This window comes from Medicago truncatula, chromosome 3, assembly GCF_003473485.1.
Source record: "Medicago truncatula cultivar Jemalong A17 chromosome 3, MtrunA17r5.0-ANR, whole genome shotgun sequence".
In the NCBI taxonomy this organism is placed as follows: domain Eukaryota; kingdom Viridiplantae; phylum Streptophyta; class Magnoliopsida; order Fabales; family Fabaceae; genus Medicago; species Medicago truncatula.
In genome coordinates, this window is record NC_053044.1 from 35,897,395 (window position 1) to 35,923,687 (window position 26,293).

At 33.5% G+C, this 26,293-nt stretch overlaps 7 protein-coding genes across 8 annotated transcripts; 1 reads left to right on the plus strand and 6 right to left on the minus strand.

Annotated features, from left to right (window-relative positions):
- Positions 1–1,628: 1,628 nt before the first annotated feature.
- On the minus strand, positions 1,629–5,670 carry LOC11408334 (elongation factor Tu, mitochondrial). Its single transcript, XM_039832070.1, has 10 exons — positions 5,611–5,670; positions 5,186–5,271; positions 3,412–3,475; positions 3,231–3,323; positions 2,982–3,146; positions 2,784–2,867; positions 2,640–2,705; positions 2,481–2,543; positions 2,176–2,371; positions 1,629–1,926 (listed from the first exon to the last, which is right to left on the minus strand). Exons 1-10 carry the CDS (start codon positions 5,668–5,670, stop codon positions 1,856–1,858), a joined length of 948 nt encoding a protein of 315 aa, XP_039688004.1. The 3' UTR covers positions 1,629–1,855.
- On the minus strand, positions 5,268–6,788 carry LOC112419872 (uncharacterized). Its single transcript, XM_024777929.2, has one exon. It carries the CDS (start codon positions 6,268–6,270, stop codon positions 5,689–5,691), a length of 582 nt encoding a protein of 193 aa, XP_024633697.1. The 5' UTR covers positions 6,271–6,788; the 3' UTR covers positions 5,268–5,688.
- Positions 6,107–10,259, minus strand: LOC11406779 (disease resistance protein RUN1). Its single transcript, XM_024777927.2, has 5 exons — positions 9,574–10,259; positions 8,097–9,201; positions 7,663–7,938; positions 6,802–7,544; positions 6,107–6,237 (listed from the first exon to the last, which is right to left on the minus strand). The coding sequence occupies exons 1-4, from the start codon at positions 9,684–9,686 to the stop codon at positions 7,467–7,469; spliced, it is 1,572 nt and encodes a 523-aa protein (XP_024633695.1). The 5' UTR covers positions 9,687–10,259; the 3' UTR covers positions 6,107–6,237; positions 6,802–7,466.
- Positions 10,260–12,321: 2,062 nt separating this feature from the next.
- Positions 12,322–14,085, minus strand: LOC11415868 (BTB/POZ domain-containing protein At3g56230). 2 transcript variants are annotated; one of them, XM_003600976.4, is made up of 3 exons: positions 13,688–14,085; positions 13,417–13,593; positions 12,322–12,935 (listed from the first exon to the last, which is right to left on the minus strand). In XM_003600976.4, the coding sequence occupies exons 1-3, from the start codon at positions 13,868–13,870 to the stop codon at positions 12,474–12,476; spliced, it is 822 nt and encodes a 273-aa protein (XP_003601024.1). In that variant the 5' UTR covers positions 13,871–14,085; the 3' UTR covers positions 12,322–12,473. The 2 variants fall into 2 exon arrangements, with proteins under 2 accessions (XP_003601024.1, XP_003601025.1); XM_003600977.4 differs by having other exon boundaries at positions 13,693–14,084.
- Positions 14,086–15,868: 1,783 nt separating this feature from the next.
- On the minus strand, positions 15,869–16,818 carry LOC11418005 (uncharacterized). The gene is made up of 3 exons (XM_003600978.4): positions 16,510–16,818; positions 16,349–16,442; positions 15,869–16,250 (listed from the first exon to the last, which is right to left on the minus strand). The coding sequence occupies exons 1-3, from the start codon at positions 16,556–16,558 to the stop codon at positions 16,094–16,096; spliced, it is 300 nt and encodes a 99-aa protein (XP_003601026.1). The 5' UTR covers positions 16,559–16,818; the 3' UTR covers positions 15,869–16,093.
- A 1,494-nt stretch (positions 16,819–18,312) lies between these two features.
- LOC11415869 (uncharacterized) lies at positions 18,313–19,390 on the plus strand. The gene is made up of 4 exons (XM_003600979.3): positions 18,313–18,650; positions 18,739–18,808; positions 18,900–18,953; positions 19,064–19,390. Exons 1-4 carry the CDS (start codon positions 18,541–18,543, stop codon positions 19,187–19,189), a joined length of 360 nt encoding a protein of 119 aa, XP_003601027.1. The 5' UTR covers positions 18,313–18,540; the 3' UTR covers positions 19,190–19,390.
- On the minus strand, positions 19,363–21,402 carry LOC11415900 (peroxidase P7). The gene is made up of 4 exons (XM_003600980.3): positions 21,049–21,402; positions 20,767–20,958; positions 20,072–20,237; positions 19,363–19,909 (listed from the first exon to the last, which is right to left on the minus strand). Exons 1-4 carry the CDS (start codon positions 21,259–21,261, stop codon positions 19,524–19,526), a joined length of 957 nt encoding a protein of 318 aa, XP_003601028.1. The 5' UTR covers positions 21,262–21,402; the 3' UTR covers positions 19,363–19,523.
- Between the last annotated feature and the right edge of the window lie 4,891 nt (positions 21,403–26,293).

The window sequence follows — 26,293 nt, forward strand, 5'->3', positions numbered from 1 at the left end:
GTGATGGGTGGCTACTCTATTTATAGCATACACTTGACTTAAAATCTAAGCAATTACATTTGGGCTAAAAATAGAGTAGCTTAAAATCTAAGCAAAAAGCAGCAAAAGGCACTCTGGAGGGTGGCACGGCCGTGCCAAGGCTAGCACGGGCCGTGCCAAGCTTATGACTGTGGGGAGACATATTTTTGTCTCTCAATCTTCATATTTTTGCATCCAATCGGCTCCAAGTCCCTTTCTTTTGCTCCAAGACTCAATCCATCCAATATTCATTCCTGAAATAAAATAAAATGCAATTTGTAGTAAACTATCCTAAAAAGAAAATAATACTAATATATAATAAAATAAAATCTAAATAAAACTAAACTAAAAAGCATATAAAAATAGTCAATAAATGACTCATCACATACTCATTAAAGTTGGGGGCTTGATGTCCTGGAGCCTTTGCTCAATTAAGTTGAGGGCTTGATGCTCTGGGAGTATATTAATGCTCAAATAAGTTTAGGGCTTGATGCCCTGGATTGGTACCACATGCATGATTAAGAAGATAAGTTGCATAGTCAAGTCGAAGTTGCATTGTCGAGTCAAGTTGTTAAGTTGTTTCATTTTAATGAAGTGTTTAATGAGGAATTATTATATGATGAATTGATGATGTCTCATCCCTTCTGCTTGGAAATGTTGCTCTTCGTATGGGTAACTTGCAGGTGATCGAGAATAAGTTGCTGTTAGTTGCTGTCGTGAGTGGTTTCCTTCTCACGTGTGTCTTAGGTGCTCTGATACGTAACGGGATGTGAACTTTGTTGCATGCTTTTCTATTCCTTACGTATTGCTTTATGAAGTTTAATGACTATGTTTTAGATTGGATTTTTATGAGATAATTATGATGAGACCTTCGTGCCAAAGATTGTTTTTAGATGATGAATAAATTCCGCTGCGAAGTATAAAATATTATGTTGTTGATTTTTGAAGGATAAATAGTTATTTATTCAGTTTATGATTTTAAGAAAAGAAGTGTGACATTCCGTTTATGTGAATTACTCTGATTATTTTTATGAAATTTTTATGTTGGAAAAACGGGGTGTTAAATGGAACACACAACATAAAGTCTTAAATCAACACTACCAGACCAACTCAATGAGTTCAAAAATAGGGAACTAACTACTATCTATACCCATGAACATCCATTATCATCCTTGGGAATAATATAATAACAACAACAATAATAAAATAATTATTATTTTAATAAAAAATTATAATAAAGTAACACTTCCTTTAAAAAGAAATAATTTTAAAGTATAAAGAGAGAAAAAAAAAAGTATTGATTGAATACAAAGAATAATACAAATATTGCGATAACTGAGTCAAAATTTATAAATGTTTATTTGACATTTAAAATAGTTTCAACAATTTTTGTTAACATATAAGAAAAAAACATCTAAGATGAACGAATGAAAGAAACATTGATAAATTTTAAATCAATTATACTATCAATTTGACATTTTTTGCTTATGCTATAATCGAGGCAACAAATGAAATTATTCTGTTCTTCTCTAAATAAAATGAAATTATTCGAACAACACACATGAGAAGAAAAAGTTGGGATTTTTTTTTTAAAAGTTAAATTAGTCCATCCAAATTAACTTTATAAAGAATGTTGAGAGTTTGAAAATTTGGGATTATTAACTGAACTTAAGAGAATTCTCGCCCAGATAAAACAAACATATTCAAATAGAACCAACACATCAAGTGTCAAAAATATTTGAATCATAGATTCCTCTCTGCATGCTGGTCTCAATCCCTATTTGCGACTTAATTACAAATTACTGGACAGAAACTTTGTGGACTCCAAATCAACATTCTAGGAAAGGACTTTGGAGACAACTCCTGCAGCAACTGTCCGGTCTCCTTCTCTCAAAGAAAATATTTGTCCTGTTAATAATTAAATGATTGTTGTAAGATTATATTGTGGATTGTGGTCACACACAAAAAATGTTGGACATATGACGTCAAAATAATAATAACTAAGAAAACAAACACAATGCAAAGACAGTTCCAACTTTCTTATACGACATCAATTTTAATCTGATTGATAAATGAGATAATGTAGATCTTATTCTAAATAAGCAAAAGATGATATGAAAAAACTATATTCTGTGATCCATCATAGATAATGCTTACCATGATCAAGAGGATAAGGTAACGTCAGCTCAAAAGTTGCAGTCACATTATCACCAGGCATAACCATCTTGACATCATCAGGTAATTGTACCTTTTCGGTAATGTCTGCAGTCCTCAGGTAAAATTTAGAGAGGACATAAACAATTTGTGCTTCAAACTTCTTATATGTTTTCAATGTACCATGCTTGGCGATAACCTATAATTTTCATCAAAAGAAGGTTTTAAAAACGGAGAAGGAAAAATTGGTTCATTTTCATAAAATGAAATGGTAAATTGCATTTTGAATCAGAATCTGTTTCACTCACCATCCCCCTCTGCACATCACCATGCTTAAGACCTGGTAGAAGAAGTCCTACTTTACAACCAGCCTAAAAATGGACACATAATATTCAATTATCCACTAGTCCAAATTGCGAGGAAAAAAAAGTAGAGGATAGTAGTAAATGCTATATGATTTTACTCACTTCTCCTCTATCCACAAGTTTCTTAAACATTTCCACACCAGTTACAGTAGTCTTCAAAGGTTCACCCTGCATACAAAAGACTGATAAATACAAAAACATAAACCATAAAGCAAAAAACTATAAGACTTTTAATTTTCTGTTTACCTGTGTCAGTCCTAGTATTTCAACCTCTTCACCAACTTTGATAGTACCTTGTTCAACATGACCAGTGGCAACAGTTCCACGCCCCTTCCCATAAACCGAAGATAGTGGAAGGAACATCAGGAAGTTGACAACATATGTGGAGGAGTAAATACAGAACAGAGAAAATAATTTTGTTCACTGTATGATATTTCTACTTACCTGAATATAGAAAATATCTTCTATTGGCATTACAAAAGGTCTATAAAGCTGTCGAACGGGATCAGCATCCATTAGTTTCAAGATAGCTTTCTCTCCTAGTTCTTCATTAGTCCCTTGCAAGGCATACAGACCCGAACCGCTCACAATTGGAAGCTCAACATGAGACTGCAAGAACAATCAGGAAATTTTACAAAATGCATGATTTGAGTATGAATTTAAAAAAAATAGAGAAAATGAACTAAGTCTTACCCTAGAAATAGTAATTCCTCTCTCCTTTTCCTCAGGAGCCTTGTCGATTTCATCAAAAGCAATGGCCTTGGCATTACCTTCAGCAGCTAGTACCTGTTCCACAAAATCGATCAATTCACTTGTATAATAAGTATTGTGCAGCAAAAAAACCTAAACCGAGTCACAAATTTAATGCCAAAACCTTTGTAGTTGCAGCAGTTAGTGTGGTTTTTCCATGATCCACATGACCAATAGTGCGGGGCTTTCTGCAAACGAAAACAACAATAGAAAGGAAACAATTTTGTCACTTAATAATAGCATATTCCCATACCCTATGCACCGACTCAAAATACTGAAAACGATACAAACACATTGGCACTAGTAATAATTTGATAAAATAAAATTGATCGAATGTAGTCACATGTGTTGAACCATGGTTTTAAATTGCAGTGTGATCTTCAACCACGTGTACAGCTGCATTGTTAGCACATCAGGAACCACATCAGATGATTTCGGCCCATGTTCCAAATCTTGTCACCGAAAATTAAAATTTCGAAAAGCCAATTCCATTATGCTATGCTTTAGCTATAATGAAAAAACATACATTTAACCGTCTCTCAAGTGTGTATTTCAAGCATTTCCCGATCAGTATTTACGGACCAAACTAAGACTCTAAGTGGTGGATAAATAGTGTAGTAGCATAGTGATGTTACTTTATATAGTTTGTGAAAATTTATTTCACACCGCAACAACAGCAATGCGCATGACAGTAGCCGCAATGACCGGATCCGCGACCGCAATTTAAAACCATGTGTCAAACACTAAACATGCATTCAGTTTAAACTTTAAAGTGTCAATGCTTATTATGCTATATAATAAAACATAGATAAAATAAACCTAATTTCTTAATGTGCATGATGATTGCATGCGGGCAAGTTATATAACTGCATCCATGACAAGTAACGTAGGTAACAAGAAATGAAGTAAGGGTTTTAATATTATTACGTCGGTGTGAAAGTGGCCATGGATCTCTGGAGAGAAACAAAGGAAGATGCATTGTTGTTGATGGAAATGATGGAAGAAGTTGCACGAGATATGAAATGGAAAGAGGGTTTTCTGAAGAAAGCAAGAGAAGCCATTGGAATTGGAATCTTGGAAATGGAAGGAATGAACTAGCGGCTATATAATAAGTTGTTTAATGAAAATATAGTAATTTAACGAAAGAAATTAGGTTAAAATAAATTAGAAAGTAATAAAAGCAAACAAATAAAATATTTAGACATAAAATCAAAGTGGATATGGATTATTTGTTGAGATGTTTATGCTAGATAGGAAAATGAGTTTTGCAAAAATAAATCATAATATTTTTTTGGACAAATAAACGAAATTCACTTATTCAGATCGATAGAGTACATCGATACAATACAAATTCAAAGCCGCTAAAAACAAAAAGGCAGAATACAAATATGACTATATTTAAGCCACTAAAATACTCATGTTTCCGGATCTACAACATTGACGACGTAGATGTAATTGATTGAATATGCACTTATCAAAACTAATCTTTCAACCCGAATCAAATAAACACCGTACTGAGACAGGAAATCAAAAACACGACGAGAAATGAAAATAAACAAAGTCGTGCTAGACGATGAAATCACCAAAACAAACAAAAGAAAACCGAAAGATATGTGAAAGTCACTTATTTTTCTAAAAGAGAAAGAAAAACAATTCAGATGGATGATTTTGGAGAAGGAAATAGGTGACGATTAGGGTGCGTTATAGTACCTCTCTTATTCTTCTTTTAATCTTTTTTTTGTTGCTTACAAAAGAAAATACTTCAGGAGATTTCAGAGCAAATTATACATATGCTTTAATGGGGAAGACAAGAGACAAGGTAGGAGCAGGGTATATGTATGTAGGACATTGTTTTGTTGTAATGATTTATGAGCACACATGTGAATAGAGGTAGGTACCTGATGCTGATTTGTCCTTGTGGAAAGTTGAGAATACTAGAAGCCACAAGAAATAATAGATCCAAATACAAATATACTGGTATAGTCTAACAATAGTACTATGATATGATTTACATCTGTGTCTTTATGAGTCTGCATGCACACATTTGAATCTATAAGTGTAAATATAATTCAATCCATATGACAGATTGCTTATGTTTGTGCAGGAGTAAGAAATGAAGTTCAAATGCCTAACATAATTTGCACATATAGGAAAAGTGAAAATCGATGAGCTACATTAAGTTTGCATCAAAGCACATGCATATATAATACCTTAGAAAAGTCACAAACTGAAATGGACTTCAAATATGTTTATATGACAAAACCTTGTCAAATCAAAAATTGTTCAAATCTTTATCTCCATGTTGGTTCAAGCACAAACATGCCCTAATTCTTTTTGCAAGGATTGTACACATCCTTTTATTGGACTTTGGTGATGGCTCCATTTGTATGATAGGTGATGACTACACTTTCACATCATGTGACAGATCCATTTCAACATCAAGCGATGCTTCTACTTTCACGTTAGGTGACGATTGCATGTTCACTTCGGCTAATGGTTCCAATTCCATGCTAGTTGATGATTCAACTTCAATAGTAATTGACTGTTCAATTTCCATTGTAATTGACTGGCCATATACCAGATAAACAGCGGTCTCCTTAACAATCAATCCATGCTCAAAAGCTACAAAGATCTCCACTTCGTTGCCAGGTCCGAGATTTGATGCCACATTCTTCCAATCTTCATCATTAAAGGAAATTATCGTGTCTCGCTTGTATATCTGGATGGTGCACTTTGTATAATTAATGATCAAGATGCTAGTAAGACATTCAACTCCCATGTTTTCAGATGTTGATGAATAAACAGTACATAGGATTATTCCCTTCATGTGACAATCAATATCCTCAGGAACTTGAAATTGTGCTGAAGGTCCTTCACCTGTATAGGCTAACCAAGAAGGATAATTTCCACCCGGAAGGAACAAATCACTATAATTGTTGGTTGTAGGTTCCTGTATCATAAGCATATGCTTTGTTAATAACATGATTGTGCTTTTCAAGTTGCATATGCTTGTTAATTATATAACCATGAAAGTAAAACTGAAATAGTTGCATATACTTAAGGAAATAACAAAGGAATAAAAACTGTACAAATCAAATTTGACCTAATAAATAAGAATCTTTTTCCCTCATGATTTTATGTCAATCAACAAGTTATATCATTAAATTTCATATAAGGGTTCTGTAATTTAAGACTCAAAAAGGGGGCATCCTCAATTGTAGCTGCAGAGCATCCTTTGTCCTGCGTCATTCATTTTCTACCTGTTCTACCATGCAACCATATGCTACATTTTCTGCTAGCACAACTCAAGACAATTTGCCTGTTTTCCATAGTTACTCCAGCTCAATCATCACCCATTTATTGCCATATCAAGCTGATTTGGGTTTCGGTATTTCAAGTGCAAAGTAAAATTATTGAGAAGTAAAACGTTGATGTGTAAATGCTCCGTGTGGGAATTATGATTTAACATATTTATAAAATAAAGGCGGAGAAGTCAAGAGGATATAGAAGAAACCTGTGATATGCTCTTGCCAAGAGTATCAATAACTATGTGGCAACTTCCCATTCTAATCAAAAGCGACCTCAAAGAATGATTTGAGAATTGTGATGCATGTGACGTTTCCAACTTGGTAAAGTTCGCATCATATTGACCACCAAGAATTCTTCGTAATTCTTGAGTTAGTTGAATCTTTGAGCGGCATTGTACCCAAACAGTTCTGAGTTGTGAAAGGCTCTTGATCACAGGTGATAGAAACCCCACATTATGTACATTGATGGAAGTTAGAGAAAAAGCCATGTTTCCAAATGTGGAAACGCGAGGTAGAGAATTCATTGTTGGTGACATCTAAGACCAAATGAGAGAGGGAAATACTTCATGTGATAATCCTTCATATCCACATAGAGATATATATGCGATGCTTTTCGATCTTACTATTGAACAGGGCACCTCTTTTACACCTGTATCTTTTGCAATCAGTGTTGTCAACGATTCCATTTGCACTATTTCTTCCAAGTTTTCAATCTTTGAACAACCAGAAAGGATGAGAGTTTTCAAAGATTTCAATTGATATATCTTCTTTGGGAGACTGTTAAGACTTGTACAGTCCTTCAAATTTATCAGAAGAAGACTATTGAGATTTCCAATGGACTGGTGTATATCAGACAAGTTTGGACAATCCTTCATAATTTTGAAAAGTCGGGGCTGTTTTTCAAGAACTTAGAATGACTGAGATTAAGAAATTTAAGCTTCTCCATCAACTGCAAGAAGATAATTGTTTAAAATAAAAGTTAAAGAAAAAATGGAAAAGTAAAATTGTGGCAACAATTACTACTGGCATCAACTTTTTAGTTTCACAAGAAAATGTTATCATTATACCGTTGTTTCAATCCAAACTTGTCTAATATTGCTGTGTTTTAAGTCCATAGCAACAAGATTTCCCTGATAAAAGTCATCCGGTATATTGTTGAAAGTAAATCCTTGCCATTTGACCCATCTCAGTTGATTGGAAAAACAATCATAGTCTCCAATGAGGTTAACACAATCAAGTTGTAAAAGTCTTAGTTTCTTCATTTCCTTGAAAGAATTAGTACTGAAGCAAACTCTGTCGGTTCTTTGCAACTTAAACGCCAATCCCTCCACAGTTTTTGTTACCTGCATTTGAAGAACAAAAATACATAAAAAGTAAGGGGAAAAGGAAACCTTTTGAATTTCCTTGCTTAGAAAGTGATACATAAAGTTGTGGCAGTACAAACAAAGCACACTTATAATGATTATGAATATGCAATTAGTTATACAGAGGAAGATCTTACCATATTTTTTGTCAAAACATCATGCACGTCCTCATGAAACCATAATCGACTACGTTTCCCTGGATTTTTCACTGAACTCTGACGGACAATTTCTCTTCCCATGTCTCTTAGCAGATCATGCATTCCAAGTTTGTTATTCTTTTCAATTTTTACAAGGCTTCGTTCTACGAGAACCGTTATTCCAATGTCAGCATAAAGTCCACGCCCATTTAGTATCTTGGTAACATAGGCCCTGTCCTTGCCGATAAAGAAAAAACATATGTCAAGAAATATATCCTTTTCCATATCATCCTTTAAACCGTCATAGCTTATTCTTAGTTTCTCTTGTACTTGGTCATTAGGAATTCTCTCTAGTTTTGACAATACACTTGTCCATTCTCTTTTTGTCCTTCCATATAAGTAAGATCCAAGGATTTCAAGAGCAAGTGGCAATCCTCCACAGTAAGCAACAACATTTCTAGAGAGTTCAGTAAAGTATTTTGTTGGACTTGGTTCTCTAAAAGCATGCCAACTGAAAAGTTCAAGGGACTCATCTTCATCCATCTCCTTCATTGTACAAACATGTGCAACTTTAAGCAATTTAAGTAGGTGTACATCTCTGGTTGTAACAATTAATACACTTCCCGTACCAAACCATTTACGATTTCCACATAGGGCTTTTATTTGCTCAAACTTACTCACATCATCCAGTATAACCAGGACTGTTTTCCCTCGAAGTCTTTTCTCGATCATAGTAGTCCCCGATGTAATACTATGTATCTTCTTCACCTTTATCTTTAAGACATCTGAAAGTAGTTGTTCTTGCAAACGAATAATCCCTGTATTATCCTTTTCACAGATTTCTCTAATGTTTTCAATGAAGCTTCTATCTGCAAATTTGCGATTGATTTGATTATAGATGGCTTTTGCTGTGGTTGTTTTACCTGATCCCCCCATTCCCCAAATCCCTATCATGCAAACTTTATTTGATTGATCATCAATAAACTCAATCAATTCTTCGACGCGTGATTCTAAACCAACTGGAAATTCAGTAATAGATAAGTGTGTGCTGTCTAGTTTTGTCAAAACTTCCTTAACAATTTTCTTCACCAGATCAGCTTCACTCCTTCAATAGTCATTATAAAACAGACAGAATGAGCATAAATTATGAAAGATTAGAAGCTTAACCAACTGTTTTTTAAGTTCAAAAGGGATTGGAATTGGAATTTAATATGGAGGGGAAAAAAATTAAGGAGAGAGATCTCTTGATCAATCAAAGAATCATAATTCTTAGGGAAAATATGAGAGGAACCTTGTATGTTTTTCTACAAGTGTTTTATTTATGAGATATTTGTCCAAATCCAAACCAACTCTTGAAACATGTTTATAGGCAATCATACTATAAATAATTAAATTAAATATAAACTTTCTAAACTAGCTTATGAGTAGCAAATCAATTCTTTATGATAAATGAAGCAGAAAGGATTGATTTATTTACCTGAAATTGTTAGCATCCCAACCAGACAAGTTTGCAGCTTGGTTGAGCACATTCCTCCACCTTGACAAAGCATCCATAACCGCCGTCCCTTGGTATAATTTTTTAGCACGCATTTCCAAAAGCACCCGTCTGATGGATCAACATCGTAAAACACTGGAAAAACAACATGGCTTCATGATTTCTTCAAGCTCGTAAATAACAATAGAGATATGAGTGAGATCCTCTTATTGCGCTCAGTAGTTTTTCTCTGAGTTCAGTATCCCTTAGTAAGTTCTCATCATCAAGAAAAGTGTTAACTCCCAAGTTTGAGAGAGCAGCATCGAGATGAGAAACAAAATTTTTACGAGTGTCCTCGCCTCTAAAATTGATGAACACTTTGTATATCCATCGTTGTGAGTGAGAAGACATTGATGGTAATACTAAAAGTAAGGATTTCTCCAAGTTGGGAATATGGTGAATTCAGATTTCAAAGGAGGAACTGGGAATAGCCAGCAGGATTCTTCTTGATTGTAACGGTGGTTGATACAACATTGTTCTGTTCTCCCTCCTAAGTAAAAACAGTCATTTGGTCTTGCTTGTGTAATAATGCATCCAAATTGAAAACACATCTCTAATGGTCTCTTTAATTAGTCATGTTGGTCACTAAATATGTTTTTTTTTTTTAGTCGTTTTGCTCTTCAAATATGTTTTTGTGTTTACAACGTGGATATTTCTAAAGATAAGTTGTTAGTGCATTCAATGTTGAAAGCAGTTGTTTATCCATTAATCTCCAACAACATAAATTGTTTAAAAGTCTTTGCTGTTTTTTTATTTTATTTTAAAGAAAATAGAGACGACTTGGTCTACCATCATGAATCACACACTCATTTGTGCCCAAACAAAAGATGAAAGATATTGTCATTATTATTTAAGTACATACAAATCGGTCTAACACTAGTTAGTTGATCCAAATAGAGTGGGTATGTGATAGGATAGTTAGAATAAGGAACATTAATGTGGTGACTCAGCTAGATTTAGAAGTTTTTTTTTTTTTTTTTTTAAATTCGGTATCCGATCTAAGAATCGACTAATTTAAGGGGATCAATCTCACCGCTCATTTGCGGGAGCCCTGTTTTAGAAGTTATTATGACTCACCTTAACCTATAAGGATCTAGAAGGTATATTGTCTGGGGATAATATTAAGTATGTTATGGTGCACTTATCTTATTTTGAGTTTGCACAAACAAGTCTATATAAACATTGTATGCCTTATTACGAGAATCAATAAAAAATATAATGATTTTTTTTTTTTGGTAAAATGAATTTTATTTCTAGTTTCTCTCTCTAAATTTTGGAGTGTGATCCCTACTCGATATTATTTCTAGTTTCTCTCTCCTCAAATTCTGGAGTGTGATCCCTATTTAAATTGGGTCGTATCAGAGTATCTTATGTATGATATGTTCAACAGAATGATAGGGGATAAGAGAAGTTTTAATCAAAAGGAGGGAAAGAGAGAGAATGAATTTGAAATCTTTTGTATTTTTTTGGACCTTGGACAGAAATTTTAATAGAGAGTAAGTATACAATTTTATTTTCACCATCATCATAGTATTTGCTGTTTAGTCAAATATATTTTTTTAAATATTTAAGTTTAAATTATAAATTGCGTAAGAAAATGTCCAAATTATTAACAAATATTCTTCATCTCTAAATCTCTCCAATTTAGAAGGAAAATAAAATTAATTCACGGGATTTTTTTTTTGAAGTAATAATTAATTCACGGGATTTGTTGAAGTGACAAACCACTTAAATTTACACGGATGATGATTTACGGGATTTGATAAAGTGATAAACCACTCAAACTTACACACACCGCAAGATTTTGGATTTAAACGCGGATGAAAGCGTCAAATCTAACGATATCAGCTTGAGAATTAATTATGAAAGATGATGGAAAGAATATCTATTTCTATCAAAGAGAACTAATTACATTTTTTTATTGGGTCTTGCTAACTATTGCCCTCAGGCAATGGTTAAGGAAACCAAAAGTAACATGTTTGCATTGGTTTCAACAACATTTTGACTTTTAAAAAGTTAAATTTATGACTTTTCACAATTTTTCAATGCTATATTTCTATTTTTATCCCTTTATCCAATGCCTCAAGGGCAATGATTAACATTCTCCTTTTTTATTTAATCTTGTGAATAAAGAAAGGTGAAAAGGAGTTTTATACATTACACAGAGTCAAAATTCACTTGAGCAATATCTATGGAAAAAATAGGCTTTAATATAATTTTGAAGAAAATAAAACAACTACAAAAAACTGTGATATATTGTCTTATTTAACAACCAATTTAAAGATAAATTGTTAGATAAGTCATGAACATTAGCGATTGGTGGTTAAACAATGTTTTCAAATCAATATCTAAATGGTTGTAAAAATAAGTAATTAAATCAACGTCTTTCTCGTAAATTTAACTCATTTAATAACACATTGCAATATATAAGTAGGGGTGTTCAAACTCAAATTCTCAACTTATTCACGGAAGCAGCCACAAAACAACTCAACATAAAACATTAAAATAAACATGGAATAAAGAAAGTCCTTAACCATGTTTGAAATTAATGTGTTATGATTTATGAATGAACAGGCCGAATTAAAATCATTTGTATCATTTCAAGTCTTTTTATTGATTATTCCATTATAAAAAATGACATTTGAGAATTAAGAGAACAAGAAAAAAGAAAAGTAAATGGGAGATAACATGTTTACAAATTAACCAGAGACCAACATTAAACGAATAGCTTTGGTGAGAACAATGAATGAATTATATTATTCTGCTTCACAAAATATCATTTCAATAGATACATAATAAAAAAAAAATGAAATTAAAAATAAAAACAACTGTGCCTCTTCCACTTATAGAGAAATTGATAATTTGGAACCATTCACAAATGCTCTTGAAACTAATTGCACAGTTAAATGTGGACTCCTATGCACAAAAGCTTCAAATTTAGGAGAAGTAACCATAAGCCCAATATTTTTAACTAAGAAATTAAAGGTTGTCTCCTTCAAATCTTGGTTTGAACAAGTATCAGCAATTTCTAGTGTCTCAAATGCATTAGAAGTACTAAGTGAGCTGAACAAGTATCTTTCACAGTATTTCAGCAAATGTGGGATAATATACTTATCAGCTGCTTGTGACAAGGCATACACATGTTTCTCCAATTTTTCCAAAGGTAATGTACCACTGTAGAGAAACTCTAGGAGAGATTCTAGTTCTTCATGGTTTAGGTCAGGTATAGTTATTGTGTTACAAGTTGGTGCAGCTTTACATTCATCAATCTCTAGCATATTCTTGAAAATTTCTGATCTTGCAGCCTACATTATAATAACATATGTGTTCATTTGATATACATCTGAATTTCAAATGCCCAAGAAATAAAAGAATAGTAACATATTTCTTAAAATAGGGTATGCTTGAAAGTTTCCTTAAATCAAACAAACTAAAGACTTGTTTGTATTTATTTATTTGAGTGTATCGATCTACTTAACATGGTGCGATTTATAATTAATAATGCTGATGAATTTTTTTTATAGGGACTAAAAAAATTGATTGAAAATTTTACAGGGACTAAAATGTGCGATTTTATTTTATAAGGGAATCAAAATGAAATTCTAAATATTTATAGGGATCATTTACTTAATTAACCCTATAATTGATTTATACCTCATGCATAAACACTTATATATAAGCATTTATACTATAAGCACTTACCTATGCTGCTTATCCAAACAGGGCAAAAGAATGATTGTAATTTTTAATGGAAAATATGTAGTGGGAAAAACAATAAGAACTCACCAAAACGGATTTATGTGCAGGTATAGGTGGACCATGATTGCCTGGACTTATCAATATATCTGTGTGAATTTGTTCTTTGAAGGCAGCAGCAAAACCTCTGAGATAAGCCAAATCTTGTTTTTGTTGATTAAATTGGTCTATTTGCTCAGAACACCATCTTACACAATCATCAAGTGTCTGCAGAGGAAAAATAATATTATTCATTGCCTCTTTTGGCTTATAAACTTATTTTCAAATCAACCATAAAATTATGAAAAGAATTAGAGCTTGCCTTACTCGAATTTCGCCGCGAAACAGGAGAATCATTCGGAGTAGTGATTGTTTTTGCTTTCTCAGTTTCAAGACCATTCATCATGTTGATTATGCTCCTAACTCCTTCATAACATGCCCCACATATTGTATTCCTTGGAGGCCTTAATATTAATGGCATAGTTGTGCACACACAACAATCCATTTTTGCTTCTTAGAATTTCTCTCCTATGCTTTCTTATTACACAACAATGAAGAGGGAAATGAAGGAGATAGTATGTATATAATTTTTCTGAACTTGGTATATATAAATAGTTTTTTTGGTGTTGACAAAAGGTATATAAATAGTTGTCATCTACCTTTATATTACATAATATATGTTCATTTTGACCCTATTAGAAATGATTCCAGGCTCATGCCCAATTAATTTAGTAAAAATTAATTATGACATTATCCTTTATTAATAGCTTGAACATATATTTCATATAATTAAAAGAGAATAGAAGGCTGGATGTAACCACATAACAATATGTAGATGTTCAATCATTATCTTTTTCTTGAATCTTTAGAGTGGTAATCTTGTCGGAACGAGTAAAGTTGTTGTCAAGTGACTGAAATGTCATTAGTTTAAGTCATAGAAACAACCTCTTACATAAAAATCAGGATAAGACTGCATACAATAAACAAAAAATGGTGGGACTTCTTCTCGAACTCTACGTATGCGGGAGCTCAAGTGTACTGATTGTTTTTTATTATAGGAAATAAAATAGTAGAGGAAAGTGAATTTGAGAATGAGATTGGTAAATTAGGAAGTGGTTTGGTAGGGTATCTCTTTAGAGTAGTTGTTAGTGAAATACTTAACAAAAAGAATCAAGCAGTTAGGAAAGAAGACGACTTTCCAACCATACATTATAAAAAATGAGCATAGCAAATTCCCCATCCTTGTATTGTAAGTTGTAACCACTTTTGTATTTATCATATCCTTCCTATAGTTCTTGGAAAGCCGTAACCACTATTAAATTATTAATATATCAAGATTAATTTAATATAAACAGTGATCGTGTATTTAAGGCCAGCCTGGATAGTTGATGGCCCAAGCTGCAATAGCATTTTGATGGTATGAATATGATTAATTGGTCAATCATGTTCACTTGTTGTTATTTGGTACGTAATACAACAGCAAGAAGGATTGAACCTAGCGTCAACTACTACTCTGTCCTAAATTATGTGAGCTTGAAGGTTATTTTACAAGAATTAAGGAAATAATTATATATATAGTTAGCACTTTATCTAATGGATTGGCCAATTGGGTCTTAACAATATTATATATGATCTTGATGCAAAATTAGTGGTCGATTGTTTCACCAACCTATGTCCAAATTTGTCTCCTTTTGATTTTATCATTAATGTCCAAATTAGTGGTCGATTGTTTCAGCAACCTATGTAAAATTAGAGATTATTTTCTCCATTTTTTAAGTTTATGTTCAAACTCGTAAGATGAATTCTCTAGGAGACAAACCAATATTGTTGCCTATAAATTAGCTAAAGCGGCTATATATACAACTAATCCTCAAATATTTGATTTCTTGTCAAATTGCATTGCTACTATCTTTCGGGTCTAGGCTTATGCATCTTGGTAATTGATCCATAGGTCCTAGACTCAAAAGCCACTTAGATTTATCGAATCGTAACTTTCGGTAGCACAAAATTTATTAGGAGTTATCATCTAATCGTTGTTTTTTGGATCAAAACATAACTCTTGGTTAGCTTATTTCATAGGTCAAGCATTCACAAGGGCTTATAGAGCAATCACCGTGCATATTTTCAAGTCTTAGCAGCCCAATAGATCAGTTACGCGATTAAGTCTTTTTAGACTCATAAGTATCTATAAAAACTTACTATCAATAGTATCCCTAGGACACTTGTTAGCATTTATCTTTTTCTTTTAATGACAAATGTTAATAATTAGTATAGATTAATTTTTTCTCATTTGTCCGGGTTTAAACCAATAACCTCTAGCTCCTTTTCCATCAGCTCAAACCAAATGAAATAAACGTGAAATATTTGATTATAAAATAGATAGTCCAAATGTTGCACCTGATTCACTATTTTTTTCCCTTTGTATTTTATTTTTTATAAGAAATTTCAAACTGAAACTGAAACTTAAACTTCTTTTAAGTTCTAGTTCAAAGATGATAAAAACTGAAACTAACAGAGAACTTGTATGTACGTGTTAGGAACTTAGAAAGTCTTTCCGCACAACAAACGTATGCACTAATGCACACCTAACAACCATATATCACCCCAGAGTTCTAGAGTCTGATCATACTCATATATCATACATAAAAAACACAATGATCGAAACAACATAATGATATAACATTGATAAATTAATCATAGATAGGAATTAAATTCTTCTTGTATAATCTTAAAAAGGACTATGGATCTCCCATTCAACTAGCTCAGTGACATTTGGAGCAGAACTATCAACCACTGTAATTTGATGAACATCATCACGATTCTCATAATAGTGATAAGCAGCCGCACCCGACAACACTGCTAGAGTTAGCGCCTGTGCATGCATCCTTCAAACCAAAACATTCGTTACACTTTATTCGATACAAGCACTTGAAATGGAAAACAAAATAAAAATTATTATCGAAGATTGTAGTGAAAATTTTACCTAGCATGGATAAGTCTTAGACTTGGCTTCATTGGAGATTTAACTCGTGAATAAGCTACAAGTGATGCTCCAATTCCAGATGCCCATAGTGTCCCTGCATTCAAATGTAATTAACACCATTTTGTTACAAGTTCATATACAATATATTGTGTGTAACTTACCAATACTGGCGAGTTTGTTCTTTGAAACCCATGATTGAATTGCTTCCATGTTGATGTTGTGTTTTTGTGATTCTCTTAATTTCTTCTTTTTTGAGGAATTGTTATTTGCTAAGTTGTGAGGGGGAATATTTATAGATAGTTGAAGTTGAAAATTGTGACTTATTGGTACTTGAATTGGCCCCTAGGTTTAGCGGGGTTAGTGTCTTTAATCGAAGTTTGGAAATTGGAACACGGGAAAATTTAAACTAGAGGCCTACTTACTCTGGTTTTTGTTCTCTACGTGAGTGTGTGTCTACTTTGGTCATTCTATTGTTTTGCTTTACTCTCATGTGGAAAGTACATATAGTGTAGCCAACGGATTTAATTAAACTAGAGGTGTGTGTGTGTCTAAAAAGTATGGTAAAATGTTTTGCCAGGACTCAAAAGAAATGATAGTTTCATTTTGGAAATCAAAACTCTTTTGAGATCGTCATAATATAATATATAAGAACTACAGGGTTGTCCTTTTTCATAAGTATCATCATAATTCATTCAGTGCACCGCACATCCTTACTGCAACAAATGTGATCACAAAGACACTTTAAAAAGCAGTGGGATTGGAATAATAAAATCATTTAGAACCTATATTTGACAGAAATAAATTGGATTATAAAATCTTAATTATAGATCAATTGAACTTTTGAGTAATTATATATCATTAGGGTGATGCTCCTATTTGTTAAGATTTATTTATATTTTTCATAATCAAATTTATTTTATTATTATATTCATGACCAAGGAGTGATAAGAGTGAACTGCCAGAATGTAAATATATTTCATAACTGATAATTTAATTAATATGTCAAGTATTAAAGCGAAATGTCAAGAGTCCCCATGAGCTTAGCTCATCTGGTAAGGGATAATGCATAATATATGCAGGGGTCGGGGTTCGAACCTCGAACTCCCCACTTATTCATCTTTAAGATGAATTTTTCTAGCCACTAAACTACTTGACAAAAAAAAAAAAAAATGTCGAGAGTGGTGTGGTGGTTCATGAATGATGTTAGGTATGTCTTATAATTTGGGTTGAGTCTCTCAATCTTACTAAATCAAGGTGTAAGATGACGGTTGCTCCCACTTATAAATAGAGCCATAAAAATAGAGAGATAAAGTAAAAAATGATATGAGTATGAGAGAGAAAGTTATTATCAAATAGATGTTCAAATATCATTTCTCTTATAAATATATTAACATATGACCATGGCCAACAACACTACAATATATTCTAGCTCCTTAAAAAAAAAAAAAAACACTACAATAATATGTGAATATGTTGCATTGTTGCGCTAAACTAAACATTTGGATGACATTAGATTTCAGGATTCCTCTAATAGTATTATTTTAAAGTTTATGTTATGATTAACTTTTTGGAATTCTAACTATATGGTGTTAATGGAATGGAATTCCCTACCGTTAATAGGATAATCATGTTAACTTGGAACATTCAATCTTGATTGAACAATTTAGAAAAAAATGTATATTTAGTTTTTCATTTTATAATTTAGAATACTAAGATTGAATCTGAACCATATCTATTAAAGATTAGATTACCCAACTACATGAAACTGGTTTTTGGTAAGCTAATGGTTTTCTTGGTACTTTCGCAGTTTTAATTTTAAAAGACTTTTATAGTACATGCTAATATTCTATGTTATTTTAAACAATGAAATTAAGTTGAAATTCATCGAACCATTTGGTAAATGAATATACCGTGGAATCACATCACAAGTTCATCAACTCAAATACTCCCCACGTGGCTATACATTTGGTATTGCACTGTACATATCATCAGTCATCACATACATACATCACGACTAACAAACTCAATTCATCATCACACTCATAGCAAGTTCGTTGGCAACAAATTAATTAACTAAAATTTCCCGCCAACAAAAAACGCTACGCTACTATAAAACAAATATAAGGCATGATGGCAAGTGTGAGTGAGATTGTTATCACAAATTTCATCAGAACAAAAAGAAAAAGAAGAAAATGAAGAATGGAAAACGAAACCCACTTTCAGATCTCACTAATAATTCTTCAACCCATTTTTCATCTTCATCTTCCACCGTTCAACCAAACAACAACACCTCCATCCTTCGGTAACATTCCATTTACATCTAATCTTAATCTTAATAGTAATTAATTACCTTAATTTCTCATCTTCTCTTCTTAATTATTAATTCTTAGGAAAACCCGTTTGAAATTGAATCCCCTTCTTGATGTTGTTGTTAAGCCATTATCACTTCCTTCCACAAAGGTATAACCTCCTCATCTTAATCATTTTCCCCAATTCTAAATTATAGTACTTAATTATTTCATTGAATTTGCTTTATTTTTTTTTTTTTTAGAATCCAAAGAAGGAACTAGCACTTCGCACTCCATTAACTGTTCGATGCAAAAAGGTATATTCTGTTTAATACCGTTTTTCTTATAATAACAACTACCGCATGATCTTAATTTCCCCAAATTTAATGGATATGTTGCTATAATTTGTTTGAATTTGTTTTTTCAGAAGCAGCGTGGTGTGCCTAATGAACAAGTTGAGTTTCAAGATTTCATTGAGAAACAGAAGGCATACTATAAGGAGATTGATGAATTCGAACTCGAGGAAGAAGAGGTTGAATCTGTTGATGAGTGATTGATATAATATTCAAATTTCAGTACTTAATTGAGACTAATACATTAATGTAGTCAATTAATTGTTGATATATAGTACAGTACTCTTCAAAATTCCCAATTTCCTAATTAGGTTGTACACTATCTTGTTTCACATGAGATAAATTTGTAGTTTGAGAATTTTTTAGTATAAGCTTACAATACAAAACTTGCTATAAATGAATATCTTACCATGTTTACATTTTATTTGCCTAACGAAAAATGAAACAGTATCATTAGGCATGATTTTGAAAATGTAGATGGATAATTACACACTCATACATATATGTATTATTATAGATACATATTACTAATTTTCAGTTGATTTTTCTGCAATTGGTTCTGATCTGTCCATTGCTTCCTGTGAGGGGCTTGATGCTACTCATTTTGACCATACCCTTGGCAAAGGCTTTAAAAAATTTAGCATTATCAGTAGCATATTTCCTTACCAGATTATCGGTAGAGCTTCCATTGAATAGCTCCTGGTCTGAATGGAGAAGAGCCTTTTTAGCTAGTAAATTCTTGAAGTATAGGTTATCGAAATGAGTCGGTGTTTGATGGTCGAGGGGTTCAAGCACATTGTCATTTCCACTTCTGGGGCATTTGTTTTGTAGAGACTTTCTAAATAAGGAGTCAACGTTGGAGTCATTGTAGATGTGTGCTCGAAATTGTACACATCTAGCTAGGCCAATTGTATGTGCACCTGTTATTCAAGATACACTCAATTGAGTTGAAACAGTACTAATATTGGACATTAATTGAAGGCGCCTTAATTGAATGCCAAATTCTTCTTACTGAGAATTTTTGAATAAAGTTGTGGTCATGAATCATGATAAAGCATTAATATATAGGGATACTGTGGTACCTGAAAGAGCCACCAAGTCCTTAGCTGAGAGTCCTTGGTTAGCAAAATTTGTTTTGAGAGCGCTTAGATTGAGAAATGGTGCAGGAATTGAGTTATTGGCATCAGATCTACTAGCTGTGATTGAATCCCTTCTTCCCAAGCCTACATTCCATGAAGGGCCTCCTAGCTGTAAATTCCAACAACCATATAACCCTTTATAGATCAATTAAATCACTCTAATGAAGAGGATAGTACGGTATCATTGTTCTATTGGAATATGATGTTACATGATAGAATTTATATTTTGAAACACCAATTTACATCAAAATTCCACAATAATCTAGATGGCTGACATGGTTCACATATGTGGTTAATGAATATAACAATGTGTTCCAATTCATTATCCATCCACTTAACACAATTAACAACGATTTCCAGATGTATATTTGAATATAAATCGTGGTTAATTAATGTCATTATATTTGAACATCTAAAAATTATGTATATTTGAATACAATTTAAATTGTTACTAAATATGTATGTTTATTTGAACACTTAAAAAGTTATGGTGAATGACATGTTTATTGTGTTTTATGGAGAATCAATGAGTTGTGACAGTTTTTGTTATATTTATGAACTATATACTAAATTTGATTAACCATCTAAATTGTTTTTGAATTTTGATGTCAAATTTATGTCAAAACAACATAACTCACATGAACAACAGAGTCCCGGGCAGCCAGGGTAAGAATATCAGCACAGGACACAACCCCTGGGCATGCTTTTTCCACATTGGCTTTGATGTCATCAATCACGTTGAATCCTCTAGCTGAATTATTGTTAGCAGCTGCTGTTTTTTCTCCTATGAAACTGCTTGTATCATCCAAAAGTATTGATGCATCACACCCCTTAATGATCATTGCGTTAAATGGGACTAAATTAAGTGAAGAAGAGAATTAAAATCAAGTTAAATTAATATATATATAGTATATACTCACGTTTACAAAGCAGTCATGGAAATGCAATCGAAGTAAAGAAGCTCCTATTCGAGTTTCTTTCTTAATGGCATTTATGACTCCTTGGTTCACTATAGACAACAGTTCCGGACAGCTGCTGCAGTAGAAGTCTTTAGATAACTTCTTTTTGGCATCTGCTTCAGATATTGCAGAAGCAGCAACAAGAACAAATAAGAGGAAGTAGTAAGAAGCCATGTAAGCTATATAGAGAACACAAAAATGAACAAAATTAGTGCCTTCTCTTTAATAGTACTAGTATACATGAAGAATAGAGTTGGTTATAATTATTACTTAATCGAACCAATATCCAATTTGAATTACTTTTACGTAAAAGTAAAGACCATGCTAGTCTTATCAAATTATTAAAGTTGTGTAGCTACTATTTGTATGTGTAGCATTATTGAATAAAAAAAAAGTGTATATTATTAGTTATGAATATAATAATAAACTAAAGGAAACAATTATTGACTGGTTGGTTGAAATGTCGTTTTTAGCATTTTGTTTTTACTGCCAAAAAGTGGTGCCTATAATTGAGTAACTTTGCATGGATTCCTCGACAGGCCGGCTCGATGTCATTTTGACATTTTGTGGTAGGAAAGGTTCGCTAAATATGGAAGAAAATTGCTTTTTAGAAAACTTCACATAGACATAAGTAAAATATGTTAATGTTTCCAGCGGTAGTTAACGTTAACTACTGTTGATAGAACTGCCGGCAGTTAACTGCCGCTGGGGCTCAACGATAGTTAACTGCCATTCCTTTTCCCCCAAAATCAGAAAAGCCCTACCTCCTATTCACTCATGACCTTACATCATCTCGATACCATACCTCAAAAAAAATCCCATTTCAAAAATTGTGTAAAAATCTTGGTTCCAACTCATTGTTGATCGATTGCTAGGACGTTTCTACACACAATATGCATCAAAGAACAAGTATTTCAACGTTAAAATCCATTACATTTGATTGATTTTTCTGGTTTTTTTTTTTTTTGTACTGCCACGAGCTGTAGCGGCAGTTAACTACCGCTGAGTGTGAGCGGTTATTAAATGTCGCTGGTAACTTAGAGATTTTTTCAAAACTTCATTTGGCAGTGCTACTGCCAATTTTATTTTATTTTTTCACAATTTTTTTTCTTTACAAATAATATGTTGTTTATTTATAGATACGGTTGAGAATGCGGATGATTCGGGTGATCGAAAACCTAGTGGTGTCGATTCCGTTAAGGTTGAAGCTCCCATGAAGGTTGAAGCTTCTGTTAAAGTAGAGACTTCAAGCGTCAATTCCGATGTGTGTAAACTTCGTGACAACGAAGTGGACACGGGTCATTTCTTTTCGACACGAGATACATGAAAAGATAAAGATGAATTGCTCGGTTGGGTCCGTCGACAAGCAAATAGGACTGAATTTACGGTTATCATTAGAAGATCTTGTGAAGGTAGAAATGGTATGTTAGAGTTGGTTTGTGAACGGAGCGGCGAATACAAATTACCGAAGACAAAAGTGAAGCATGAAGCAACGGGATCAAGGAAATGTGGGTGTTTGTTCAAGGTGCGTGGATATGTCGTGAGGGAAAACAATGCTTGGAAATTGACTATTCTTAATGGCGTTCACAACCATGAGATGGTGCGGTATGCAGCAGGGCACCTTCTTACCGGAAGATTAATGGAGGACGACAAGAAGATTGTACATGACTTGACCGATTCTTCGGTGAAACCAAAAAATATTTTGACTAATTTGAAGAAGAAAAGGAAAGAGTCCATCACAAATATCAAGCAAGTCTACAATGAACGTCACAAATTCAAAAAGGTGAAGGAATATTTGTCCACCTCCAAAGGTGATTTGGGTACTTGTTGGCATAAAATAGATGAGATGTTGGCAAACCAATTTGGGGAGATACAATCATCGTTTGGTAGGAGCGTTACGGTCTTGGAACATAGGTACAAAGATGTCACTTTGTACTCCGGGTTGGGGGGGTCACATGTCTAGACAAGCCATGAACTTTATTTTTGTGGAAGAAGCGCGTGCTAGGAAAACCTTGTGCATCGAGAAGAAAACTTGCGGTTGTGTTCAAAGGACGTCGTATGGCCTACCTTGTGCATGCTTCATTGCTATGAAAATCCGTCACAAAAAGCCCATTCGATTGGATGAGATACACCCGCATTGGCATAAGTTGTATATGGGTGAAGAAGAAAGTAATGAAGATTTGTTTTCGCTCGCGGAGGAGTGGCGTGGTATCCAAGAACATCTTGAAAGAGTTCCGTTCCAAATGAAACTAGAAATCAAAGAGGGTATGCGGTTGTTAGCGTTTCCGGAGACCACAATGTTGTCACCACCTCCAAAAAAGGTGCCAATCAAAGGAGCTCCCAAAAAAATCAAAACTACACGTAGGATCCCATCGAAGTGGGAGACTATTGATTCTCAACATCCGAAAAGTCAATCTTCACCACGAAAAAAAGCTTCACAACCAAAAAGAAAAGGTGCTCGCATTGACATTTCTCCGGTTCCTAAGCCTAGCTTGGTTTCAAGAAATTATGATCCATCGAATCCTATGTATTACATGCCAAAATTCATGAGACCATACATTGAGGGAATTGTGGATGTTATTGGTGACGGAGATTGTGGGTTTAAGGCTATTGCCGAACGCGTGGGTTTGACGGAAGAAAGTCATGTTATGGTGCGGAGAGCACTTATTAAAGAGTTGAAAGAGCATATGAACAAATACATCGAGGTATATGCGAGCGCGGACCGTTACAAGTACATTTTGGATGGATTGCATCCTCCCAAAAATCTTAGTAGCTTTGCACCTCCCGACAAATGGTTGACATTGCTGGATATGGGACACATCGTTGCATCTTGTTACAATAGGCCGGTGGTGGAGATGACTACCCTTGATATTGGAGTCTCCGAGACTTTTTTTCCCACTTAGAGGTGCGCCTCCGGTTAATCCGAAAAGCAGATTGATTTGCCTTGGTTTAATCCAAAATCATTTTGTCATTCTTTCGTTGAAAGATGGTTGTCCATACCTCCATCATCCACGGAGTGGAGAAATCATAGGAGCGATGAAGCAAAAACATGGGATTATGAATTATTGGATCAGCACGATCGTTTCCGAGCATTCATGGAGATTGAGGACAAAGAGAGACCGGTTCCACCAAAAAAACCAACAAATGAAGACAATCCAATTATGTTTGATGACACTCCGGTTAAAGGAAACGAAGAATTTGAAGATGTCCTGGAACATTTAGATGTTTTGCTTTTGTTAGATGAAATATGACACTTTTTGGTCGGTGTTAATCCGTTTTTTGGTCGATACGCGCTGACGTATTTTTTGGGATATATAATGTAATAAACAATTTTTTGGGTGATATGTAACTAACCTTTAACTATTTATATATATTTGAGTTTCGCATTTATTAGTAATTAATGTACATTACGTGTAATATGTTGCATAATGTGGAAAATTTGACGGATTTCAAACAGTTGTGAAACGTTAACGCATTATCGGTTTTGTGTAATGTTACCGAATAATTGATAACCTATGAAATGTTGATGTTTGTGATTGCTGGATGTTGTTGTTTCGGTTTGATTTCCTCCGAAATTGCCGTTTGAAATTATAGGTAAAACATGACAAATCTCCTGGGCTAAACCAGTGCAGACTGCACTGGTTCTGTTAACTGGTGTGAACGACAGATAACTACCGCTGTGTTCCAACGGTTGTTAACTGTCGGCGCTTAGTTTAACGGTTGTTAACTGTCGCTGGGGGCAATTATGTAAATTACTTATGTCAATAGGAAGTTTTCTATGTCAGAAAAGCAATTTTCAAAATTGAAAGGCCTCATGCAGTGGCGGATCTTGAGTTATTTTAAAAGGGGTGCCAAAAGTTTATATGATATATATCAAACCATTCCTAATTGTATTTGTGAATAATCAACTGACCCACCCAGTGGCGGATCTTGAAAGGAACATTATTTTTGAATAAAATACAAAAAAAATATTAAAATTAGTAGTGGCAGGAATTAAACCCATGCCATTTCATCTACAGATTGGTACCCCTTCCACTGCAACCAAGAAAACCTTGTTGTATATTTAAGGCTATTATAATATTTATAGCAATCTTAGGGGATACCATGGCCCCTCCCAATCCCCAAAGAGAACCGCCCTTGGCCCCATGTGTGGAAAGGGAACTTCAAAAAATTGTTTTGGTTTTCATCGCAAGAAAAATGCAGATTATTTTTAAAAAAATTGAATTACATAAATTTTAGTGTCTCAAGCACATAAATATTTAAAAAGAATAGGAGCCTGACTATGAAGTACGAACACTCCTCCGATTAGACGTGTCTTGGTATTCGACATGACACCGATATTTATAATTGCACTGAATTATGTGATTTTCTTAAATTATTAGCGTTGTCGGAGTGTCAATGTTCGTGTTGTGTCCGGTGTCCGTATACGTGCTTCATAAGAGTATGTTATTATAATATACCATTGATAAACATTGGAGTTAATTAGGCTCTCTTTTGTAAGAAAAAAGAAAAAGAAGAAGAAGAAGAAGAAAAGATTGATAAACATTTAACTTTTGCTTTTATTATCCTGTAGGAATTCTTGGTAGAATGCATGTGAAAGGTATTTGAACACTCTAAGTGTAGAGGATGAATTTATACTTGAAGGAGATCCATATAATTATAGATTTTTTATAAGAATATAATTAATTATAATGTCCCCGTAAATATAACTCAGTTGGCAGGGACATACGTTGTTATATGTAGAGGTCGGAGTTCGAACCCCAGACACCCCACTTCTCCACAATTAAATTGTGTGAGCTCTAACCACTAGGCTACTTGACCAAAAAAATAATAATTATATTATATAGAGGAGAAAGTTGGGATTGTTTGTCATCCTTATGACCTTATCCTTATCCATATTATCTAATCCTTCTTAACATTGCTACCATAATTCTATAACTCTAAACCTAGATTTTGGACGTCAAAGTATTTGGACCGTTGATTTCAATGCAAATTGATCAACACACATCACGACAAGCATTAAAACCTTGATTGCAATCCCTAAACCTACTTACTTTGGGTGCCAATGCATCTCATCCATTGATTCAATGGCTAATGATCTCCACACTTTACAAGACACGTTTCAAATTCAAATTTCCCCCCAAATTGTCTTTAACTAACCACCATTTGTTAAACCTTTACATCTTCCATACATGCATTGATTGAT